Source organism: Pleurodeles waltl, chromosome 8, assembly GCF_031143425.1.
Source record: "Pleurodeles waltl isolate 20211129_DDA chromosome 8, aPleWal1.hap1.20221129, whole genome shotgun sequence".
NCBI lineage: Eukaryota > Metazoa > Chordata > Amphibia > Caudata > Salamandridae > Pleurodeles > Pleurodeles waltl.
Genome location: NC_090447.1, coordinates 314,181,277 through 314,204,895, shown reverse-complemented (window position 1 = coordinate 314,204,895; position 23,619 = coordinate 314,181,277). Strand labels below are relative to the sequence as shown.

Genomic DNA, 23,619 nt, shown 5'->3' with positions numbered 1-23,619 from the left:
CTAATTCAATATTATATTACACGGCGGGCCTATCTTACCCCTGACAAAATTAACAGGTATTACAACCGTACTGATGCTGTATGCCCATGATGTCAAGAGATGGGAGCTGAACTGCTACACATGTTGTTGTCATGTCTGAATCTACAACACTATTGGACTGCAATCCTGAACCACCTGACTCACTGTGTGGGCCGATTGGTGCCAAAGACATGGGAGGCCTGTATCTTGGGATTATTTCCAAGGAGCCAAAACCTAATAGCTACGACTAGCTTCCTAGACTTGAGTTTTTTTGCTAACTGAACGTCTTATAACTCTCAGAATGGAGGAAACAGCTCTTCGTCACAAGGATATCCTAGGTCTAAGCAAATACCCGCTTGCATCGCAATGGGAGTTAATGCTAGCGGATCTCTACACACCACTTGTCGCCATATTGCATAGTCCGGAGATTCCACTACAAGAAGTGGCTGATGGTGATGCACCGACCGCTTCTCTGGTCGAAACTCTAAGCAGGCAATTAAACTCTGCAGACAGTATTTACACCTAAATAATAATATGTTAGTTGAAATTACTGCTGAAATTGTGCATTGGAGGTGATAGGTGTGAGGACATAGTACCTAACTGTTGTACTGCTGGATGTAATACAAAATGTCATGGGGTTGATTGCCTATACCAACCCCCCTCCTGAATGTAAGTTCATGCATATTACAAACATAAATTGTATATGTTCTTTTCCCTATGTTGCATAATCACTGTATGTATTTCAATATAAAAGTAATAAAAATAAATGTAAAAAAAAGAAATTGAAGGAAAAAATATGTAACCAAACATTACAGATAACTAAATGGTCAATGAGTCAATCATTTCAAGTAATTTGGAGAAATAGTGATGACGTTTTAACCTGGCGAAACAAAAAGGTCATCATCAGGACTTGGATTTCAAAAGGAGGCCCGAGAAGGAAACTAACGAAAAAAGAAAAAACAGGATTTACACTTCTATAAGGGAAAGAATCAGTTATAACTAGTACCAACGGAAGGAACACTAACTGAGAGGATTGACAGTGAGTCCCATTTCCTGTAGGTAGGAAGTGCTCGGCTGATCATTAAAGATGCATTATTATCATGGTTCACTCTACCTTCCCTTAAGGTGGTCTTTATACCTCTGTGTTGTAATAGTGAATGTTTTAAATTCAAAATATGGTATAAAATATTTCATAATTAACTTAGAATTATGTACTGTTTTTATATATTTTTACTATTAATTCATGTTTACTTATATTTTTAACTATTTTACATAATTTAATGAAATTTAAAAATTTTCCCCATGAGGTTTTATTTCAAGCCCCTACCTCTGTTATTTTCTGTAGAAGGGTATTGCAGTACCAGTGGTTGATCATGTGTAGTGCTGCACTTACTACAAAAATTTAGGTTTACTACGTAAGTGTAAGTTACTATAAAAGAGCAGTTTGTGAAAACTGAAACGTAGTAAATGTACTCACAAGTGTGAACATACTCAAAAGTGTAAGTTACCTTTGTGAATCAGACTCTGGGTGTTTAGTTATCTTTACATTTTAAAATGACCTCTAAAATTTAAAAAGGCATTTTCTGCAGCAAGTATCTGCTGTTCAGGGCGTGGTCAAGATGGCGACCACGAGGGTCGAGCTCCGTGGCCAACCCATAACTAATCCGCCTATTATCCTAGCCGTCCCCAACTGCTGTCCGCCCAGAATGGTGCGCTGCACCCGTTCTTCGAAAGCTGGGGGTGCCTCCTCCTCAACGCTGAGGCCCTGAGCTGCGAGGACAACTGCAGCGGCTAGGAACCGCGTGACAATAGCTGAGCCACCACGACCCGCAGAGGAGGCGGCGGTGGTGATGGCTGGAGGGGAGGCCGGCCATAAAGGAAGCAGAAACTAACCTCGACATCACAATACCGTACCCCGGGGGCTGGCCTGATCCCGTGAGTGCAGTGGTGCAGAGAGGCAGATCCGGGCTGAAGAAGACACCAACCCGAGTAGGGGATCGATGTTGGAGTGCGGGCACAACGCTGCAGCGCTTGGTGTGTGGCCCACGTTGCTCATTCCAGGAGGCTGCATAGTGATTGCCTCGCCGCAGGAATTGGTCCTGGAGTAAAGCCGCATCATGCACAAACTTTCTCTGGTCTGCACTGGGCGGCCATCTGGTTCACACACTGGCCCCGCTGGCCTGCTTGGACTGGGGTCCACACATTAACTGATGAATGGAGGCATTCCCCCTCCCCTCTGCCAGCATGAGGCAGACCGGTCCGTGGGCGGAGGCGGGGGAACTAGGCAATGTGCTGGAGTGGCACCCAGACTCCCTCTCACCTTGCGGGCATACGGAATTGCCAGACACCAGAGGCTGTTCCCTACCCTCTAATACATTGCCGTATTTGAACGGCCGGGCTTACAGCTGCTGGCCCCTCATTGGCCCGCTGCCAGGTAACAATGCTACGCATATCTGAGGTGGAGTCTCCCTGCAATGTGTGGTCTTGAGCCCTGCTGCCTGGGGCTAGACTGTGCAGCTTCGTCTGGTGTGGGGTCACCCCCCCACATAATTCTGTGATATCACCTGCAGGGTGCCCCCCCCCATTCTGGCCTGGTGGAGGCTTGTTGCACCCCTCTCCCACACCATTGGATAGTGGACAACAGTCATGCCAGGCTGTGATAATACAGACTTCCAGACAGGCCTTCCTTTGCGCACCAGTCCACCCTAGATCTGCATGAACGTGGCCCCTTCACCTGAACTGAACAACTGTTGATCCCTGGGAGGGGGTGTGTTAATGGTCTCTGGCAGCTGTGACCCCCGCTTCATTGTACATTCCATTCCCCTCCAATGGAACCAACTATTGGAATGGGTAAAGACAAAATACAGAGGGGTTCTCAACAGACGAAGATGGACCAACACTCTGCCCTCGGCTCAGCAGGGTGGGGGGTGCTGCTGTTGGTGGCCTGGCTGACAACCAGGATGAGTCACAAGGACCTATAGGGACACAGATTTTTGTGGCAATTGAGGTGTTCAGCGCTGCAGCTCAGGCCAAAATGGACACAATCCCACTGGATGTTGGCCTCCTCAGGACAGACCTCCGTAAAGTAGCGGAGTGATCTCTGTCTGCCGAACAACATGCAGCTCCTTTACAGTGGGGAGTCCCTTCATAAAAGAAGGCGCTGTCAGGCCTCACCACTCATACTGTTGAACTGGAGAGATGTGCAGAAGACGCAGAGGGCCGCTCCAGTAGATGTTATCTGCGTTTTGTGGGTTTTCCGGAGGGGGCAGAAGGCTGAAACTCCAAACTCTTCCTGAACGCTGGCTTAGGTAGACCTTACCGGGTGCGACCCTGTCTCTGGTGTTTGTAGTTGAGAGGGCTCATCGTGCCCTTGCCCTGGAGCCGCCTGTGGGGGCACCTCCACACACTGTGAGGAAAGAGCTACTCAATTATAGGGTTAGAGACACCATAATTGGGGTGGTCTGGCAAGATCCCAAATATGAGAATCAAGTCATCCTTATATTCCCAGACTACACCAGATGAGTACAACAATTACGAATGAACTTTGGGGGTCCGAAGCAGAAGCTCAGGGCAATGAGAATACAATACATGCTCCTCTGCCCGGCCATTCTGAAAGTACTGCATGCTGACCGTACATATTTCTTAATAAGCCCAGAGTAGGTGTGGCACTGGCTGGAGATACATAGAGCCGACAGGATTCCTGCTCACTTTCTCAGGGACACTGGTGACCACCTCAGTGGATCGAATTGGCCACGGCCGGCACTCTGGAGAAGCGACCACCCGGTCGGCCCAAAGGGTAGTAGTCAAGGAAGATGGTACTCTGGACTTAGACAACGATCTGAGCGCGAGGAGGCAGTGGCACTGGTGGAGGTGGTGACATGTTCTAATTCTGACAGTAGTACACTGGCCGAACTGGAAGACATGCCAGAGACTGTTTGAACCCGATGGCTTCAAGGTCACTTAAGGACATTGCACACTGTGTTGTCGTTGAGTGGGGGAAGGGGGGGCATCCTGCTCTCTCTTGCTGTGAGATTGGCTGGACGGCATAGTGTTGTGCGTCGTATTGGCTTACTGTAGTTACTTACAGATCAGATTGAGGGTTTGAAAGTGGATGGTATGCCGGGGATGGTTTTATGATGACTGGGTCGGCACCGCACAGAGAGGGCCTTGTCTTGGTGCATGCATGAGTGGGGGTGAATGTCTAGCTGTTGAGGGACACGACGGTCTGACCACAGGTGGCAGAAGCTGACTTCCCCCACACTAGTACTTACTGGCCTGACTGTGTGCAGACTGGATTAGACTGTATGAGTGTGACTGTGTCAGGTGCTTGTTGTATAACTACAATTTGACGAAAGACTGGGATTGGTCGTTGTTCCGGTAACAGTCTATTGTTCTGAGCATTGTATACCGGACTAAAGGGAGCTTTATTTTGTACACTGTGGGGTGGGAATGGGAGGGATTATCCAATGGATGATAATGTACTTGCTGTTTTTTGGTGTTTACCCTGTGGGTGGGTGGGGTTTAGTTCTGTTTAGGGAGGTTTGTATTACATATGGGGTGTTGGGGGGTCCTGTTTCATAATAATGTCCATATACAAATGTAATGCTTGGAACATACAGGGGCCAAATTCCTATGTCAAACAATAGAGAGTATAAACATAGCTTCGAAGACGTGAGATTTAGGTGGCGATGCTTCAAGAAGCACACCTGTCTGAGGATGGGGTTCAAAAATTACACAGGAAGCAAAGGGTCCAACTATATATTGCAACATATTCAACATACGCTAGAGGGGTTCTTATCTGGGTGGCACTGCAGGTCCTATTCCGAGTCCAGGGTTTTCAGGCTGATGTTAATGGCAAGTACCTACTGGTACATGGTCTACTGGACAACACTGAAATATGCTTACTGAATGAAAATGCCCCAAATGTGGATGATGGCGATTTCTTCCAAGGACTGGAGAAAGAATGAATTCCATACATGGGCACTCCCCTACTGTGGACAGGGAGCTTAATTGTGTTCTTAATGGAAGCCTTGATAGACTCCCTGCATGACTACACACTAAACCGCACATGCGTGTGCCCTCTGCACAGCAGTGGATCATTTGCACTGCGTTGATGCGTGGTGCACACTACGTCCTTGGGTGTGGGAGTACACTTGCCACACTGTGGCCCATGAGGCATTTAGCTGCCTAGACATATTCCTGGTATCAGCAGACATGGCTCCGAGGATCGCCCACGTTCAGATTATGGTTTGGTTTCTATTGGACCTAATACACCTGTTGATGATAGAGTGGGGGACGGGGGACTTCACCTGCTGGTTCTCTTGTGGCACCTGAGACCCTCAAAAATACTTGTTTTCGCACTGAACTCCACGAGGTGACATCTCAATATTTTGATGCTATTTGGGTGGCCATGGGGCAGAGGATAGGATGGGATGCATTGAAGGTAGTCACCCTTGGGGAATGTATTTCCACAGTCGGGGGCACACGTCGACGACTGGAACAGGAGCTTATGAATGCAGAGGCCATTTTGATGGAATTGCAACAGGTGCAGACTGGCCCACGTGAAAGCGCTGACACTTTGACGCAGGCTTATCGCCGAGTCGGCGACATCTGGGACATACTGGATCTCTTGACTAATCATGAGTACAGTCAACTGTTGCACTGCAAAGCTGATAAATCTGGGAGGATTTTAGCCTGTTTGCTGCAGCAGGAATGGGCGTCCCTCTCATTCTGGCATTGTGAAGTCCTGACGGTTTGATTGTGTCCACTTGGGTCTGGATTAACTCGCTTTTATGCGATCATTAGACAGATGTCTATCGGGCTAACCCCCGCTCACCCCAGGGAGTAATTCAGGGGTTCCTGACAGATTTAGAGATCCCATGGCTCACTGAGGTGCAAAGCATATGTCTTGATGAGGAAATTCAGATGGAGAAGCTTCAGGAGGGGCTTGGGTCAATGGTGCTCTATATAGCCCCTGGCCGGCGTTCTGACAGTAGAGTACTATCAATCCAATGAAGACGTCCTGCTCCCCATCTGTTAGCGTCTTACCAAGAATCCAGACGTGTGGGGCTCCTTTCACACTCCGTGAGAGAGGCCTAAATAGTGATGATCCTGAAGCCAGATAAGGATCCAGAAGATCCTAGCTCTATAGACCCCTCTCCATGCTTGCGGTAGATGCTAAGATATAGGATAAAGTCCTCGCAATGCACCTTTGCCTTATTATGATGCATCCGATACTTGAGGACCAATGTGGCTTTATGCTTGGCAGAGGGACCTACATGAATCTGTGCAGACTTACCCACGTACTTCACTCAACATCTGGCACGGGCGGCCTTGGTCGCCCTAGGTATTGATAAATCTTTTGATATCCTGGGGTGGGATTATCTATGGGTCATGCTGGAGAGGATGGGGCTGTGACCGGTGTTTAGTTCTTGGGCCAGTTTACTCTATGTCCACAGTGGCCATGTAATTTCTGAACCTATACTCCATTGCCAGAAGAACAAGACCGGGTTGCCCTCTGTCTCCACTCCTTTTTTGTTTAGCAGTAGAGTCTCTTGCGCTTAGATTGCATTGAAACATGCCACACTGGGGCATCAATGTGAATGGCCAGGCATACATGGTCTCTCTGTATGTAGATGATGAGTTACTTTATATTAGCTACCTAGAACAAGCGGTTCCCGCATTGATGGAAATTATGTCAGCTTTTGGAGAGATCGCCGACCTGCATGTCAACTGCTGTAAATCAGTCTTCCTCCTCCTGGCAGGTTTGGTTGAAATGGATCCTACTGCCTTACTCCAACTGGGTCTAGACTAGGAGCACAGTCATTTCCGATATTTGGGCATGCAAGGTACACACACTGCCTCTAACAATTATAATTTAAATTTGGGCGCTGTACTCACGCGTCCTGAAGCCTCCATTCAATTCTGGAACCGTCTCCCACTTTCTATTATGGAGAAAGAAGCACTGAGTAGAATGGTACTCCTCCTGATATGTTTTACAAAGCTATGTGTTATGTTCCACCTGTAGCGTTTCACTGACTGAATAGCCTCCTGATCCCCTTAATATGGGCGGGTAAATGGAGCAGGGTCACGTTAGACGTGCTGAAATTGGACATGGAGTTGGGAAGTCTGGGCACACCAGACCTACAACTGTATTATTTTGCTGTAGTCTTACAATATCCTGCACAGTGGGTGTGGGAGAGGGTGGCCACATTAGTGCCGCGAAGAGCCCCCTATGCTAAGCTACTACCTCTGACGTGGCTGTCAGTGTTTCAGTGCATACAAGCATTGATGGATTTATCACACTGGTATGTAGGGGGTTGCATAACAGCCCATGACCTATACCTGAATAGGACTTTTCTAACTGCCGAAGAGGCACAGGAGTGGTTACAGCTACCATCTGGCCAATTCCTGCAATATGCCAACATTTCTCATACTGTTTGTGAGAAATGGCCAGACGTCCCCACGGAACTGAAACAATGCAAACACATTATCACTGCAATTGGACCGTGGCTCCACTAGAGTAATGATTTCCTGCATATACGAGGCGCTAAAGTTGGATTGCAAAGTTGACTTGGCACCAGTTTGTGACAGATAGACAGGGAACTTACCGGCCCCCCTCTCTGACACTGAGTGATGTTGAGCACTTGCACAGGTGCAAGGAGTGGTAGGTAATGTCTGGTTCAAGCTCGTCCAGTTTTATTTTCTACACCACACATATCTCAACCCCCCAGAGACTACAAAAGATATACAGTACACAACCATTGAGTTGCCCCAGATGTGGAGTCGAAATGCTGAGTTCCTCCGCAAGACATGGGAATGTGTAAGACTAGCAGACTATTGGAAAACTGTAGTGGATGTACTACATGACTTTTCTGGTGTTCCGGTAATACCCTCTATTAGACACTGTCTTTTAAGAGTGCTGCCTCTGCCCGACAAAGGGTCCAAAATGAAGAATAAATTTGCCTAGCTAGGTCTGGCACTAGCAAAACACTGTATTGCTGTTCACTGAACCCACACACAACCTCCAGGGTAGGAAAAATGGGAGGAGGACTTGCGCAAGTGGGGGGGGGTCGCTGAAGAGAGTAGGCTTAAATTGGTCCACACTTATGGCAATGCTGAATGTGATTTGGAAATATGGAGTGATGTGCTGGCGAGATTAGAATGGAGGATCTCCTAATCGACTGCACCCGCTGCCACCCACAGAGTACTGACCCACAGGATCTCCCATGGGTGGTTGAGAAAATATCCCCACGCTCGTGAACTACCATGTGGGACTACTTCCAACTGTATCTTTGATTCCTTCACAGGACTGGAACAGTGTGGTATACTGGTGTACTGCCACATCAGAAATGACTGGGAAACCTAAATCCTACCATGGTCTTTAACACACGGCATGTCCATCACACCACACAGGTACCATAGACAACCCTGGGCCCACCCTGTCATACACTAATAGACTGACGGGGAACGTAGACCGTGTACTACCTGAGGTGTTGGAATAATAATGCTATACAACCCTCCCCCATTTCTGGCAAAGATATATGCATGGTAATGGCCACCGTCACTTCCTTACCCCACTCTCTACTTACTTATGCCATCTTCCACCCTCACCGTATAGCAGTTGATTCTAAATATGCATCATACACTGCCTGCTGCCAAACTGATTTGTTTCATGTTCATTGTTAGTATTTTCGTATTGGATTGTAAAATATTGACGTCCCAGCATAGATGATTGGCCCTCTTAGCATTGACTTGCTATCGTTATTATTATGTATGTCTTGTGTGCCTTTCATTTTTTGCAAGAGGGTCCTCTCCATCAACCCCATTTTAAAACAGGTTTTCTGGTTTCAGCGTAGTGTTGACTCTGATGGAAGTGGATACATTGTTGTTTATTCCATTTAGGTAGTTAACTCTTCATGCCCGCTGCTCCAGTCATCTGAGCTACATTTTCAGTCTGGCAGTCTTACCCTATTGCTTCTTTTTGGTTGAGGTTACGATTGAGGTCTGATGTACTACTCTCCAGCCCTGTAGAAATAAACACCAATTTTGCTTAAATGGACTTTTGGAATCAGTCATGAATTCTTTGTACTAGATGAGTTTGGTCTTGATCACCATTATAAATTGTTATCTGCAGTGTTGTTGATAAATTTGTCTCTTTGGTCAGTATTTCTGCTAGCAGGGCATCAGAAACATGTTTTGCTGTATTGACAATAAGGATCAGCAAATGCCTCAAGCACTTCCACGATATATAAAAGAGCACTCTTTTCCGAAGTATATCAAGAGTGATTCTAGGCTTATTTTTACAATTGAAACCTTGAAGTGCTCACTTTGTCCTCAAGTATTTGGTCATTATTGTCCCATGGAGGTCAGTTTTTCTTTGGTTCCCTTGAATATATATATTTGGATAATGATTCCTACTCATCTACATAACTAAGTACATTGGCAATACAAGTACTAGCTAATAAAGATTGCGCAGTCAATATGTTAGTTACCATCTCATCATTGAATGGCAGATCCAGGTTTTTCTCCCAAAGTATCGGTGGAGGTACTAAACTTGTTTTACTAGTGGTTCATCCAGTTATTATTAAGGAAGGGGCACGTAAGGTGGAGACAAAATAACTGATGTCCTGTTAGAAGGCACACTGCTCAATGACGTTAAAATTATGATGAGACGAATGACAGCTCGTACAGCTATGCTGCTGCACAGACCAACTACTAAACTGAAGAGGAGCTTGAAAGAATAGTTTGGTCTGTCTTTTCACCCGCGGAAATCAGACGACTGGAACAATAGGAAAAAATTGCCTGGGTACACTAGAAATTGAACTAGCGTCCAGCAAAGAATGTGTGTTGGGTGTCTCTTAAAATATTTTCTTCCGGATGCTGTGCCCACACCCGCAGCAGGGGGCATGCTTCATCTTAGGGCCCGTTCAGCAGTCTGCCAAAGATCAGTTTGTACGACTGGGGTGAGCTCCACTCAGTGTGGCACTCTTGTGGGGAGAGATTGCTGGATCAAGTGCCATACCACACAATTATTCACTTCGCTGGGAAATCAGCAGTAAAGCTTCCTAGTTCTGCACTTGAAATCCTTAAAATTACAATTTACTGAAATGAATCCAAAACAGTTCAATCTTTGTCACCCTCTGACAACAATAAAAGCTGGACTGCCGAGTTACAAATCTTTCCATAAGCGCCTGCTTCTTTCGTGCCTGCTCAGCCTGTGCGATCAGTGGCTTTTCTCCGGGACAAGAGGCCTCTGTATATATATATACACCTACCATTGACCACTTCAATCACCTTTTTTCAGCAGAGGTGTCTATACTGGCTAAAATGAAATAGTTATTTGATGTACGATTTCAATTACTTGTGCTTTTCACATAACTTGTAATAGTTATTTTTTAGAATTGGAAGTGTTTGTAGTAATGTGAACTATTTACTACAAAGCATGTGAAACAAAACTTCTGTCTAGATAGACCTAGTTATAACAGCCACACAGTTTGCTTTGATTGAATACGAAAATATAAACAAACGCATGTCACTTCCAGCTGCGCCCGCGCACACACTCCCCTCATTTTATGTCTGATGCATCACTTGGCTTCTACATATGTATACAAGCATTCATAAATCATTTAGTGCAAACAATTCAGATTTTCCAGTAAAGTGCCAAATTCGCATCAGACTGCAAACTCTATGTAGTATGTGAAATAACTACTGTGATTCTAGACCGTTTTTTTCCATCAGGTTTCAGTCTATTTCGAGAGTGCATTTTTATTGTATATTCTGCAAGCGCCGTGATAACGGAAGAGTAAGTAGGACATCAGAGTTTGTTAGTGAGTGTGAAGGAAGGACAAAGGTAAGAGGCGGGTTTGGAGGTTAAAGGTCTCTCAGACATATTAAATAACATGATGTAGTATGTTTTTACTCTGAAAGTGTAGTCAGTACACGGAGCAACCTTCCAGCAAAATATCCAGAGATAGAAGTGCATGCGTCTTTACAGAGTTCTATTGAAACTCGAGGAACAACAGTGAAACTGAAGGCTCAAGTAGGGTCTATAATACCAATGGTTTGCACGAAAATTAGAAGCCTAAGCATGTTGAGCAACCCTTGTCTCTTGTGAAAATCTATTTTTATGCTTTGTCCACGTGAACATACTGCTTTCTATCTTTTTGTGGCTATCACAGGCAGGGATATACCTGAAGAACCTGGAACCAGGGCTCAAGGAGAAAATAGCAGTGATCCCAGCGATGTGACCATGAACTCTGAAGGATGTCCACCTTCTGAAAAAAGCACAGCAAAGGAGAATTCTAGCTCACATACTACAGATAGCACTAGTACTGTAAATAATACAAATGATGAAAACCAGCCAGAGTCTGTATCTGTGGGACAAACATCTCGAGCACCATTGTCTGGCCGAAGCTCAACTTACCAAGAGACTGATGACAGTGATGATGATCCAGTACTGGTACCACCATCAAGATTTCGATCAGCACAAGGGCAAAGGTTGGTTTTATGATATCAGATTTTTTTAAACACTTTATTGTTTTTCTGCAACATATCAAATGAACAAGCGAATTGCAGAGGACGTCAATGTTATTAGAAAAACAGCCATGAAACAGAAAATCATCAGGTCATGTCAAGTGCAGAACTCCTCTTGTTCTATCAACATTCCTTCACAAATCAACATCCCAAAACGCAGTCACCCATCCATTCACATTTCACCAATTTTTTATCAAGCACCCCTCTAAGCTGTCCATCTTGTTTCCACCATCTTGGGCATCTCTGGCCCTGATTTAGAGTTTGGCGGATGGGGTTACTCCATCACAAACGTGACGATAATCCGTCCACGTATTGAGATTCCATTCTATGCAGTGGACATCGTAAAACGACAAATGGGATGTCCCTCAAATTTGTGATGGAGTAACCTGTCTGGCAAACTCTAAATCAGGCCCTTAGTACTTCACAGCATCAGTTTTTCCTAAGTCATACACCAGTCCACTACCCTCTTCAACTTCTTCAGGTTTGAAACACAGTTACTTCCCACTCATGGGCTGTCCCTTCTCAGGCCAGAATCATATCCATCCTTTACAAGGACGATTTGCATCTAGGCTAGTCAATCTCACCCTCCATTCTCAAAATTGCCATATGATGAATATGTGTCACCTCTACACCCAACACGATTGAAAGGTAAGAATTCACTGTCCCAACATGTTTGAATTCTAATACTCCTCCAGATAGTTGAGTAGAAGGTACCCTTCTTGATTTGGCAACTGTTATAGGTAAGGCTGTTCCATCGACTGATAAACAATCTAGATCTGTGGAAGACTATGAGTTTAATCTGTGCTAGTCTCAAACAATGGAATGGCCACTTCTTTCTGTTGTGCCTGTTGGCATCGTTCAATTTGCAGTGCTCACTTGGTCCAAGATCTATCATCCATCTATCCCTCTGCAGCGTAATAATATCAGGCACATTAGAAAGAATAGCAATACATATTCTACAGGCAGCACTATGGATCAGATCTTTCATTAGGAACCTGACCCTCACTGGAGAGTTGTTTGTCAGTTCTCAACATTCAAGGTTGCAATTTATTGCAGTGTGGTGGGTTCCCAAGTATCAGTAAAACTCATACAGTGCTCTCTCCAAGCCCCATTGCAAGTCAGAAGAGGACTTTATTCTTCTATTGCCTGTCATCCCACCGACTGAGGAAATAACATGCCCTGTATCCCAAGACCTTTATCCTAGCAAGCATACTACATAATGAACCGTACCGAAGTGTTCTTCACAGTTCTACTCTGCTATTGCTTTCCTTTCAAAGCCATCTTCGAATAAATGTAGCTGTTGCGTACTGGAACATTTTGACACCCCTAGCTTGATATGGAAACTACAGGTAAGTTTTGTCTCCCTTAGTTAGTCTAGCAAGATGGATGACGATCCCTCCAGAGGATAATAATCACAGTTGTTGAGAACCCCTACATACAACTCCCAATAATAGCTATGTAGTTATGCTAAGGAAATGTCTGCCTTATAAAGCGATTCTCTTGATAATGAACAGTTATTCAGGGCTGTCAGCCAGGAGGCCAACCAATTTAACCATAACTGTGTGAAGGAAGTCTGGACAGGGCTGGGTCTGCATAAACACACAGAATAATGATATGTTGAAGACCCCCATAGTAGAACATCAGTTGAGGTTCAGCCAAGGTCCAGGCTGTGCAAAGGGTAGGGGTTTTCATGCACATGTGGCACACTGCTGGAACTCTGTGAAAGCATGTGCTGAGAATCAGCATTTGGATTGAGAAGTAATTTCTAATTATATATATTTTTATGATTATTTCATTCATGCTAATGTGCTTTCACTGGACATGGTTGCTTTACTGTCCCCTTTTTTACGTTTTTTAAATGGTTAAAGTATATTAAATATAGCTCACATATCTCTGTGCCCTGAACAGTCTGGTGATAGGCGGTAGTGTATTCCCACATAAAAGAATACACAAGGCAACGTAGGTGTCACCAGACCATTTGACGGAGATCAACCATTTCTTCGTTGCCAAGACGTCCTAGAGATGAGAGGAGCAGACGTGGCATCAGTCCATCACCTTGTCATGGCCAGGTTAAAGCTGAAGAAAGCATAGCTGGAACCAACATCCCAATGCCAGTGATACAACACCACCCTCTTCAAAGATTCACATAAATGGAGTGAATACTCAGTCACCCTCAGTAATAAGTTTCAAGTCCTGCAAGAACTAGAGAACAAAAAGTCCCAGTAGAAAGTCAGTGAGAAAAGATCAAAGAAACAATAACATCCGCCTGCCAGCAGGTACTGGGTCCCAAGAAACACCAGTATAAGGAATGGATCTCCATGGAGATGCTTCACAAAATCCTAGAGAGAAAGGAAAAGAAAGCTGCAGTGAACACTAGCCGAACAAAAGCAGAAAAAGCAAAAGCTCAAGGCGAATACACCAAAACCAACAAGAAAGGAAAGAGAATCTTAAGAGGAGAAAAGCGAAGATTCAGCAATGATTTTGCCTCAGAAGCCCAGGAAGCAGCAAGCCATGGAAACTTGAAAAAACTCTGACTGAAAAAGGAAACTCTCTGGCAGGTACAGCAAACCAGAAATACTTATTAAGGACAAAGCTGGGAAGACAGTTATGGGTAATGAAGGCCTGCAATGAAGTTGGGTGGACTTTACCAGACATACAGCCAGCTGACAAGGACTTGCCAGGTGACTGCAGCAGGCCAACGAATGAAGAAATACGGAAAGCCATCTAACATCTGAGAAATGGGAAGGCAGCAGGATTTAACAACATTCCAGCAGACATACTGAAGGCAGAAGTTGAAATGTCAGTAAACATGCTCTACCAATTGTTTGGATGGATCCGGGAAGAGGAAAAGGTGCCATCAGACTGGAATGAGGGATATCTTATAAAGATCCCCAACAAAGGTACCTGAGTAACTGCGCAAACTATAGATGGATAACTCTTCTATCAACCGTATGCAAAGTGTTCAACAGAGTCATCCTGAACAGAGTGAACAAACAAGTCAGTGCTCAGTTGCGAAACCAGAAACCTGGCTTCCGCAAAGATAGATCCTGCACAGACCAGATTGCAACACTGTGCATCATCATTGGGCAGTCAGTGGAATGGAACTCCCCATCTTTGTCAACTTTATCAACTATAACAGAGCATGTACAAAGAGACCCTTTGGATACTCCTCCATCACTATGGTGTGCCAGATATACTCCTAGGAATAATCAGGAACTCTTACGAGGGAATGGCTTGCAAGATAGTCCATAGAGGAAAACTCACTGAATCCTTCCAAGTGAGGGCTGGAGTCCACCAGGGTTGTTTTCTCTTGCTTTTCTCTTCCTGCTGGCCATAGACTAGATCATGAAGGCCTCCATAGCAAGGAAAAGAAATAGAATCCAGTGGACACATTGGACGCAGCTCAATGACCTGGACTTGTAGATGACCTGGCCCTATTCTCCCATATCCATCTGCAGATGCAATAGAAGACTGCCAATGTGGCAGCCACATCAGCACAACTTGGCCTCAACATCCCCAAGGGAAAAACAAGATCCTGAAGGCTAACACAACTAGCAGTCACTCTTGCAGGCAATGCACTGGAAGAGGTTGAGGCCTTCAACTCCCTGGGCCGTGTAATAGATACGCAGGGCAGCAACTCCGACATCAGAGCAAGAATCGGCAAAGCAAGCGCTGCCTTCACTCAACCAGGGAAGATCTGGAGCTCTAAGTACCTAACCAGGGTCTGGCTTTTTAACTCCAACGTAAAAATCGGTCCATCTGTATAGAGCAGAAACTTGGAGGATAACAGTGATCACCACCAACAAAGTCCAGACTTTCATCATCACCTGTCTCAGGAAAATCCTCCAAATCCGCTGGCCAAACACTATCAGCAACAACGACTGATGGCAGCAGACTTTCCAACTCCCTGCTCATGAAAGAATCATCAAAAAATGCCGAGACTGAATAGGTCACACTGTCCACAAGCCCACATCAAACAGCACCAGCAAAGCTCTGACTTGAAACCCTGAAGGTAAAAGGAAATGAGGAAGGCCAAGAAACACCTGGCGCAGAAGTCTTGAGGCTGATTTCAAGGAGATGGCTTACACCTTTAGTCCGATTTCAAGGAAAGCTCAGAATAGGGGTAGATGGAGAGTTCCTGCTCATGGCCTATACCCCAGGAGGGGTAGTAGGCATAAGTAAGTATAGCTCTATATTTCATAGTAGCCTGATGCACGCTGTGCAAATGTTGGTTAACAAACCAAATCTATAGATATTAACTTTATAACTCTGGGTGTAGTATTCAGAGTTAGCATTTTTCTAAACAATATGGAATATGTTAAGATTCGGGCACTGGATTTTTACAGCACAGACCTATTAAATTCCCTGTGGATCACTGTTGCCAGAGATGTCATTCCACACTTCAACGTTGTATACTTGTTATAATAGGCATGGTCTTTTGCGAGGGAATTACTGCGCAAAACATGGCAGGACGTCATGAGTCCACTCGTGGCATAATAAGTAAAGAGAGAAGAGTCAACAAATTCTAAACACTAGTCCACTTAGACATGGCAGAGACAGGTGATTGTCTTACATATCGTTACAAAAATGAGAAACTAGAGAGGAACTATGAGATTGAACTATAAATATTAAAGCACAAGTACTTTACTAGAGGGGAGGTACTTCTTGCTTATATGTGAAATAAAAAAAAAACCATTGTTTTATCGATCATTTTAAAACTAAAATGATCATGTTTGAAATTAATGGATAGTGTATTTATTTGAAAAGCTTGTTACTGGTTTCACTTTGCACCTTTGGAAGTTCATTCAAAGTCTCCATATGCGACAATTGTATAGCAGGGATCATGTTAATATAGCTCTGTATCCTCTATTAGAGCAAACCAATAGATACAACTGAATAGATAAAGCTGATGGGTCATTGGGTTTCCCTAAACTTGACATTTTTTTTGCTCGGTCGGTTTATTTTGTATGTACAATATCTATGGCTTACTGACCTCCACAGCTCATACTGCAGGTGACTAAATTGTATTAAAAAATCTATATACATTGATTGCAGCAGAAACAGGCACGTCTTAAGATTGTTTTGTGTCAAAAGTACCCTTCAGAGTTTACATTTTCACAGCAACCTCAGTTTCTTACCTTCCACGTAGACCCTTTACTGATTGTTTTAATAATTTGTAGTATAGTGTCTAATGTATGTAGTATAATTGAAGTACCCTGTATTGCTGTGTAATTTACATGGCTTTTGCAGGTTCCTGATTTCGGCCTCATAAACACGAGGATGATGACCTAAAACCTACTTTGCTGGGTATCAGATGGCTTATACAATCCAATGTTGGTGTAGCCCATGGTTCCTAAGTGTTCATTTGTCATAACAATAAGTGTAGCCTCTAAACTGGGAAGGGATCTAAATTGTTGAAAGAAGAGTACATTTTTTAAACCAACTAGACAGCTATGACGTCCTCAGTAATAGTTATTAGCTGCTCAAATCTAAAGCAGAATATAATGTAGACCACATAGCCCGCGTAAAATTGAAGGTTGAGTATTCAGGAGTATCCCCAGAATTTGAGTGTGAATATGAAAATAGTGTTAGCAGACAAGAACGGCAACGTACATGTCCACAAAAGACTTGTGACAAGAATAGAATTGGCCAAAATGGTTTTCATGGCCTTGATCTAAAAAAAAAAATCCATTCAAGTGTACCATGTCCCCTGCCGTAGATCCACATCAGAATTCTGGGATATAATTATACGCCTCCCAGTAGAGAACAGCATTGTGTGTTCATCCTATTTTCTACAGCAGTATTTCCAGGTGCAGGACGGCGTCGCCAAAAAGCATTATTTGAGGGGTTAAGCTCTAAAGGTGTGCTCACTGCCTCATAAATGTCAGATGGTGCAGGTTTTCAGAAAGTATGACAAATATGACAAGACTAGATGCATGCACCATCCTGCCTGGTAACTTACAGACTCACTATTTCATTGGTAGTAGTGATTAGATACGACTGCACATACTAAATACAATATGTGGCAGTCCACAGGAAAATATAGGTATGATTAGAACCAAACCATCAATAAGACAACAGTACGGTGCTCAAAACAAACCAACTCCCTGCTGCCTAAGGTGCAAAATGAGGACTCAACCTGAATGGAGGATCCATTGCAAATGGATAAAAAAAGGCTGGAGCACATGTCACAGAAGTATTAGGGTAGTAGTTGAAAGGAACCTAAGGATAGAATATTCTAAATTAAAAAGGGAGAAACATGAAGACAAACATTGGAAGACTGGAGCTCCAGGCTTATATCAGCCATTATAAGCCCAGATATACTCCTTTGTCTTCAGTGGAGCTCTCAACATTCCAATGTTGTAATAAAACTTAGCTTTTTTATATTCTGGTTAGTATAAAATCCCATTCTAAGCCAACAAACTAGGCATATTGGGACACTCCCTTGAATGGATCTACTACTCCTTACTGGAAGAACCCAAAATGGGCAACATGCTCCTCTACTCCTCTGAAGCACTAGATCTAATCTGTGAGGTCCCACAGGGCTTTTCGCATAACCAGTTGCTCTTCAACATCTGCATTACCCCAGTGGCCAAGGTCATACGAGCTCACAACTCAAACATCCTCACTTAAACTGATGACATGCAACTGATGCTGTCCCTCTTGGACAAAACGTCCAACACCAGAAACAAGTTTACCACATGCATGACAGACGTGGCTACCTGGTTGAAATCCAGTTGCCTCAAACTGAACTCAGACAAGACCAAAGTGATGATTTTTTAAGAAAAATACCTCACTAAGGGACTCTACCTTCTGGCCCACAGACCTTGGGACCACCCTCCCTCCTCCAACCTTTCTCGCGAGCATCATAGGCAATAAATTGGACATGACCCCACAAGTCACCACAGTGGTCTCGTCCTGCTTCAGCACCCTCAGAATGCTGTAGAAGATCTTCAAGTGGCTACCAGACAACACCAGGAAAATGATCACCCAAGTCCTCAATCGCCAGCGAACTAGACGATAGCAGCATGCTGTACTCAGGGATAACCAACCAGCTCACAAGAAGACGACACACTTCACACTCCTCACCTACACCTATAAAGCATTCCACAACACAGGTCCTGCCTACCTGAACAGCTGCATTCTCTTAAACAAACCACTCCAGACACCTCCACTTGGCCGGTCTCTCACTAGCATGCACGGAAGCAGAGCAGGGGGCTGTGCCTTCTGGGACCTGGACTTAAAAGCATGTAATGACCTTCCACAACACATCAAAGCCTCCTCCTGTCTTTTTGAATTTCGTATGAAGTTCAGGACCTGGCTTTTGTAGTAAGTTGTCTATGGCTGGTCTCACACACATTCGACTGAGCACCTGGATGCCCTCATGGGTGATTAGAATGTTGTGGAAACGCCAATAACATCCCATAGCATAACATACCAAGGTGGGATCAGCACAGTCAGTCGAAGATCACCCCCATACGACGACAAACCTGAAATATTTGGGGTTCTCGTACAATGAGCTGAAGTCACACCTGTCTCCTTTGCAGAGCCTTCCATTTATAGGGGCTCTTCAGGACACTGTGCTGTTTCAGGCCTTTCATCCCTCGCAACATGTCCAGCATATTTGGGCTACAATCCCCCTATTAGAGCCTTAGTTACAGATCCTGGTGAGAGCAGCCTTGAGACTTCGTAGCATGATGGTCTCATCCATCCCACACACCGGGTGGCATTTGCAGGCTCTGATGTGGTGTCTGAAGTCTCAGAGAGCCCAGCACCATAGAAGCCTGTTTGATGTCATTCAGGTTTCAGAGAAGACTGCACAGGATCTGCAGTGATGGCTGCTCATCCGCAATTTGATCAGCAGCAGACCCCTCTTCCTTCCCTTCCCAGGGGCTGACAGTGGTGAGGGATGTATTCCAGGGTTAGGCAGGTCATCTGGGAGAGGTGGAGATCAGAAGACTCTGGACTCCGGTGGCAACCAAGCATTCCACAACACAGGTCCTGCCTACCTGAACAGCTGCATTTTCTTAAACAAACCACTCCAGACACCTCCACTTGGCCGGTCTCTCACTAGCATGCACGGAAGCAGAGCAGGGGGCTGTGCCTTCTGGGACCTGGACTTAAAAGCATGTAATGACCTTCCACAACACATCAAAGCCTCCTCCTGTCTTTTTGAATTTCATAAGAAGTTCAGGACCTGGCTTTTGTAGTAAGTTGTCTAGGGCTGGTCTCACACACATTCGACTGAGCACCTGGATGCCCTCATGGGTGATTAGCATGTTGTGGAAACGCCAATAACATCCCATCCCATAGCATAACATACCAAGGTGGGATCAGCACAGTCAGTCGAAGATCACCCCCATACGACGACAAACCTGAAATATTTGGGGTTCTCGTACAATGAGCTGAAGTCACACCTGTCTCCTTTGCAGAGCCTTCCATTTATAGGGGCTCTTCAGGACACTGTGCTGTTTCAGGCCTTTCATCCCTCGCAACATGTCCAGCATATTTGGGCTACAATCCCACTATTAGAGCCTTAGTTACAGATCCTGGTGAGAGCAGCCTTGAGACTTCGTAGCATGATGGTCTCATCCATCCCACACACCAGGTGGCATTTGCAGGCTCTGATGTGGTGTCTGAAGTCTCAGAGAGCCCAGCACCATAGAAGCCTGTTTGATGTCATTCAGGTTTCAGAGAAGACTGCACAGGATCTGCAGTGATGGCTGCTCATCTGCAATTTGATCAGCAGCAGACCCCTCTTCCTTCCCTTCCCAGGGGCTGACAGTGGTGAGGGATGTATTCCAGGGTTAGGCAGGTCATCTGGGAGAGGTGGAGATCAGAAGACTCTGGACTCCGGTGCAACCCAGCTCCACATAAATCTGTTGGACCTGTAGGCAATCTACCTGGAGTGTAAGGCTTTGTTGCCACCCATCAAGAGAAGGAATTTGCAGGGTCTTATGGACAACACCACCACCATTTGGTGCTGCAACAAGCAGGGTGGAGTGGGATAAGGTGGTGCAGAAAAGCACCCTGTTGAAGTGGATATAACTCTGCGTTAATGCCTGTATACATTGGCCTGAAACCAGCCTCTGAATGACTGAGGGCTCATTCCACCAGGGCCAAGTGTGCTAATAATGTGTTGTCACTCAGGGTTCCTATTCTGATATGTGCCGGGCCGTGACATGGGTGTTAGTGCACACATTCACAAATCACTACTGCCTTGGCAACCAGGTCAAACAGGAAGGCCATTTTGCCCTTTCGATCCTGCAGGAGTTTTTGTCTGAACCCCTGCTACACAGACCCTCAATCTTTGGAGGTACTGCTTTGGTATCTCCTCTAATGGTGAGAAATCTGCAGTTAGAAATATCCATTAGAAGATTCAAATTACTTACCTTCAATAACGCTCCTTCTTGTGGATACTCTGTCTAACCACAAAATCTTCACTGCCCTCCCACCTCCCCACTCTGTGGAGAGGTGTTTTTTTACCATCTAAAACGGTCCCAGATTAGAGATCTGTAGAATTGTACTGTTGGTTGTTTAGTGCTCTGCGTACGAGGGTGTGTAAAGAGTCAATGAAGAAAGTGATTTCAAGTCACAGGTGTGGTGTGTCTATCAAGGCACTTGCTGGCAGAACGAGATCAACACAGAGCCGCAAGATGCCACATAGGGACATGCTGGATCACTGCTGTGAAAACTTCTAGATCCATTTTGGCACCTGGGAAATATTCTAAATGTAAGGAACTTGCAGTTAGATAGAGTATCCACCATAAAGAGCGTTACCAAGGTAAGTAACTCGTTATTTTCTTTATTTTTTTAACTGTTTGACTCTGGTTGGCTTTAGATTTCATACTTTGCACACTTTTCTTGCTGCCCCTATGTACTGTTTTCTTATAGTGAGAATGACAATTGAAATGTACGTAGTCGCCCCTACTGCTTTGACTTCATTCAGAATGAAAAGTGTAAACCACAACGTGCATAGTGTTGGTATTTTAGTTTATGTACAAACAGTTGAGAAATTGTGTTATTTAATTCGTACAAAGTAGGACTTTTCAAAACAAGCTGATTTTAAATATTGCTCTGAATAAAGTGGTATTAGCATCCATCCTACCAAAATAATTTTAAGTGACTTTGATCATTATGTTCCTTTCACTAGATTTAATATCAGAGGAACATCAGTAAGTGATAGATTAATGAGGTAATTGCGTACTCTCCTTCCTTTGTATGAATTTGCAAGGTTGGTGTTTCATTTAACAGGCTTTCAAATTAACCGTTTTTGTCACCTAAACCCTGGCTAATTTTGAGAGGGTAAACTCATATTTGATGCCTATTGAATTTTGAGTGATGCATGAATTGCATGGGAATAGACTTCAGCATAGTTGTGTGTATGTGTGTGTACTAAATTAACATATTAACATATATGAGAACTGCAAGTAAATTATTTGCCAATTGCCTGATGTAGTCTTAAATTTAAAATTGAAGTGTAAATAATGAAATGAATTATCAGTGTAGCCTTAAATTACCCAGTGACAACAAATACTACAATATTTAATTTGTAATGTAATGTAATTTGAGATTTATAAAGCGCGTTCCTACTCAAAGAGCATCGAAGCGCTGGGAAGAAAGAATACTACAATATTTAATTTGCTGCTCTATTGAAGGAGGGAATACAATTAAATGCATTTTAATTCAATCCATTCATATTGTTTTTATCGGATTGTAGGCTGGCACAGCGTAAGCTCCAATTGAGTAAACTGTAGTAGTGAAAGACTTCTTACTCTGTTAAACTGTGTCTCTGAATTTATTGTGGCGCTGCTTCCAAATTTGCATACATGCATCCACCTCTTAAAATTAGCTTACATGGGATACGTGAGGTATGTTTTTCTGCTATTTTACCATATTTTTCTATTGTTGTACCTTGGTGTGCTTCTAAGGATTCAGAAAACAAACTTGCAGTACTTGTCCGAAAATCCTTCTTTTTGTGTGATCCTCTGTGTCTTTTTTACTGAATTGTATTGCTCTTTTTTTAAATCCTGTCCACTGAGCACTTGTCCTGTCCCTAGTGTATGTGCTCTGATCCCTAAAACATGGTAACATTTGCTAATACCCAATGGAATATTGAACTTTTCATCAAGGCCATAGTATATGGTGCAGGAAAATATAAAAATTGAATGAAAATGGAAATGTCTCCTGGGGACTAGCACCTATTGGTCCATCCACTAGTCTGACTAGGATAAACATCGTTCCATGCCTCCTTGTGTAACCTAACAGCTGTAGCTTCAGGCTAACCTGTCAAAATAACCCTTTCTGACAGGAAGAAACGCTCTCTTTTCAATATTAAGGGGCAGACTTTGTTGTTGGCGGACAGAGTAAATACCGTTGCAGTGGTTGAGTACTTTAATCCTGCCATGGCGAGGGTACTCAGCCTGCCGTATTTAAAGATGCCCCCCGCCCTTAAGGACATCAGTAGCATTTCCAGGAACTGGCATCATGGCGGTTCTTGAAAATGCATTGTAAGTTTGATGGATGGCTCTGTCAATATGATTGAGCTGTACATTAAACATAACTTTTTTTATTTTCAAAAACAAAATCCCTATGCGGGACTTTGTTTTTGAATATATAAACAACAATGGCTCCATCGCCATGTGAGCGTTATTTCATGGCATGAGGTCATTTTAAAGTTTTCACTGCCCCTTACTGCCACTTTTTTCATGGAAGTGAAAACTTCCCAGGTGCCTGTCCAATATAAGTACAGCAGGCAGACACATGCCCAAACCTCTGATGGCCCTGATTCAGTTGGACCATCGGAGGTGTGTGTAGGCAGCAGAGATGTAGTAGTCTCCACCGCCTATAGAATGGAAGTCTGTCTGACACTAAATGAGGCAGGCAAACCTTCAGGTTGGCGGAATGGGTTCTGCGTTACGACAGAGGACCATTTCTGCGAACAAATAAGTCAGGCCCTAAGTCAGTCTCCCTCTAAGTGGGTCTTGTAATCCACAAGGTCCAGGTGCCTAGTATTTAAAAGTGTAGCATATAAGAATGTTATATTGGCATGTTCTTACTGTGACA

At 44.3% G+C, this 23,619-nt stretch overlaps 1 protein-coding gene across 6 annotated transcripts in view; it reads left to right on the top strand.

The window, feature by feature from the left end:
- The window catches only part of DCAF6 (DDB1 and CUL4 associated factor 6), a 622,202-nt gene that overhangs the window by 486,759 nt on the left and 111,824 nt on the right, over window positions 1-23,619 (top strand). For 3 of the 6 annotated variants that reach the window (XM_069204155.1, XM_069204152.1, XM_069204158.1), the window contains 2 exons: window positions 11,199-11,517; window positions 21,707-21,748. In XM_069204155.1, coding sequence (XP_069060256.1) covers window positions 11,199-11,517; window positions 21,707-21,748 — 361 coding nt within the window. The remainder of the gene's footprint in view (window positions 1-11,198; window positions 11,518-21,706; window positions 21,749-23,619) is intronic. The other 3 variants (XM_069204156.1, XM_069204153.1, XM_069204157.1) reach the window with 1 other exon arrangement.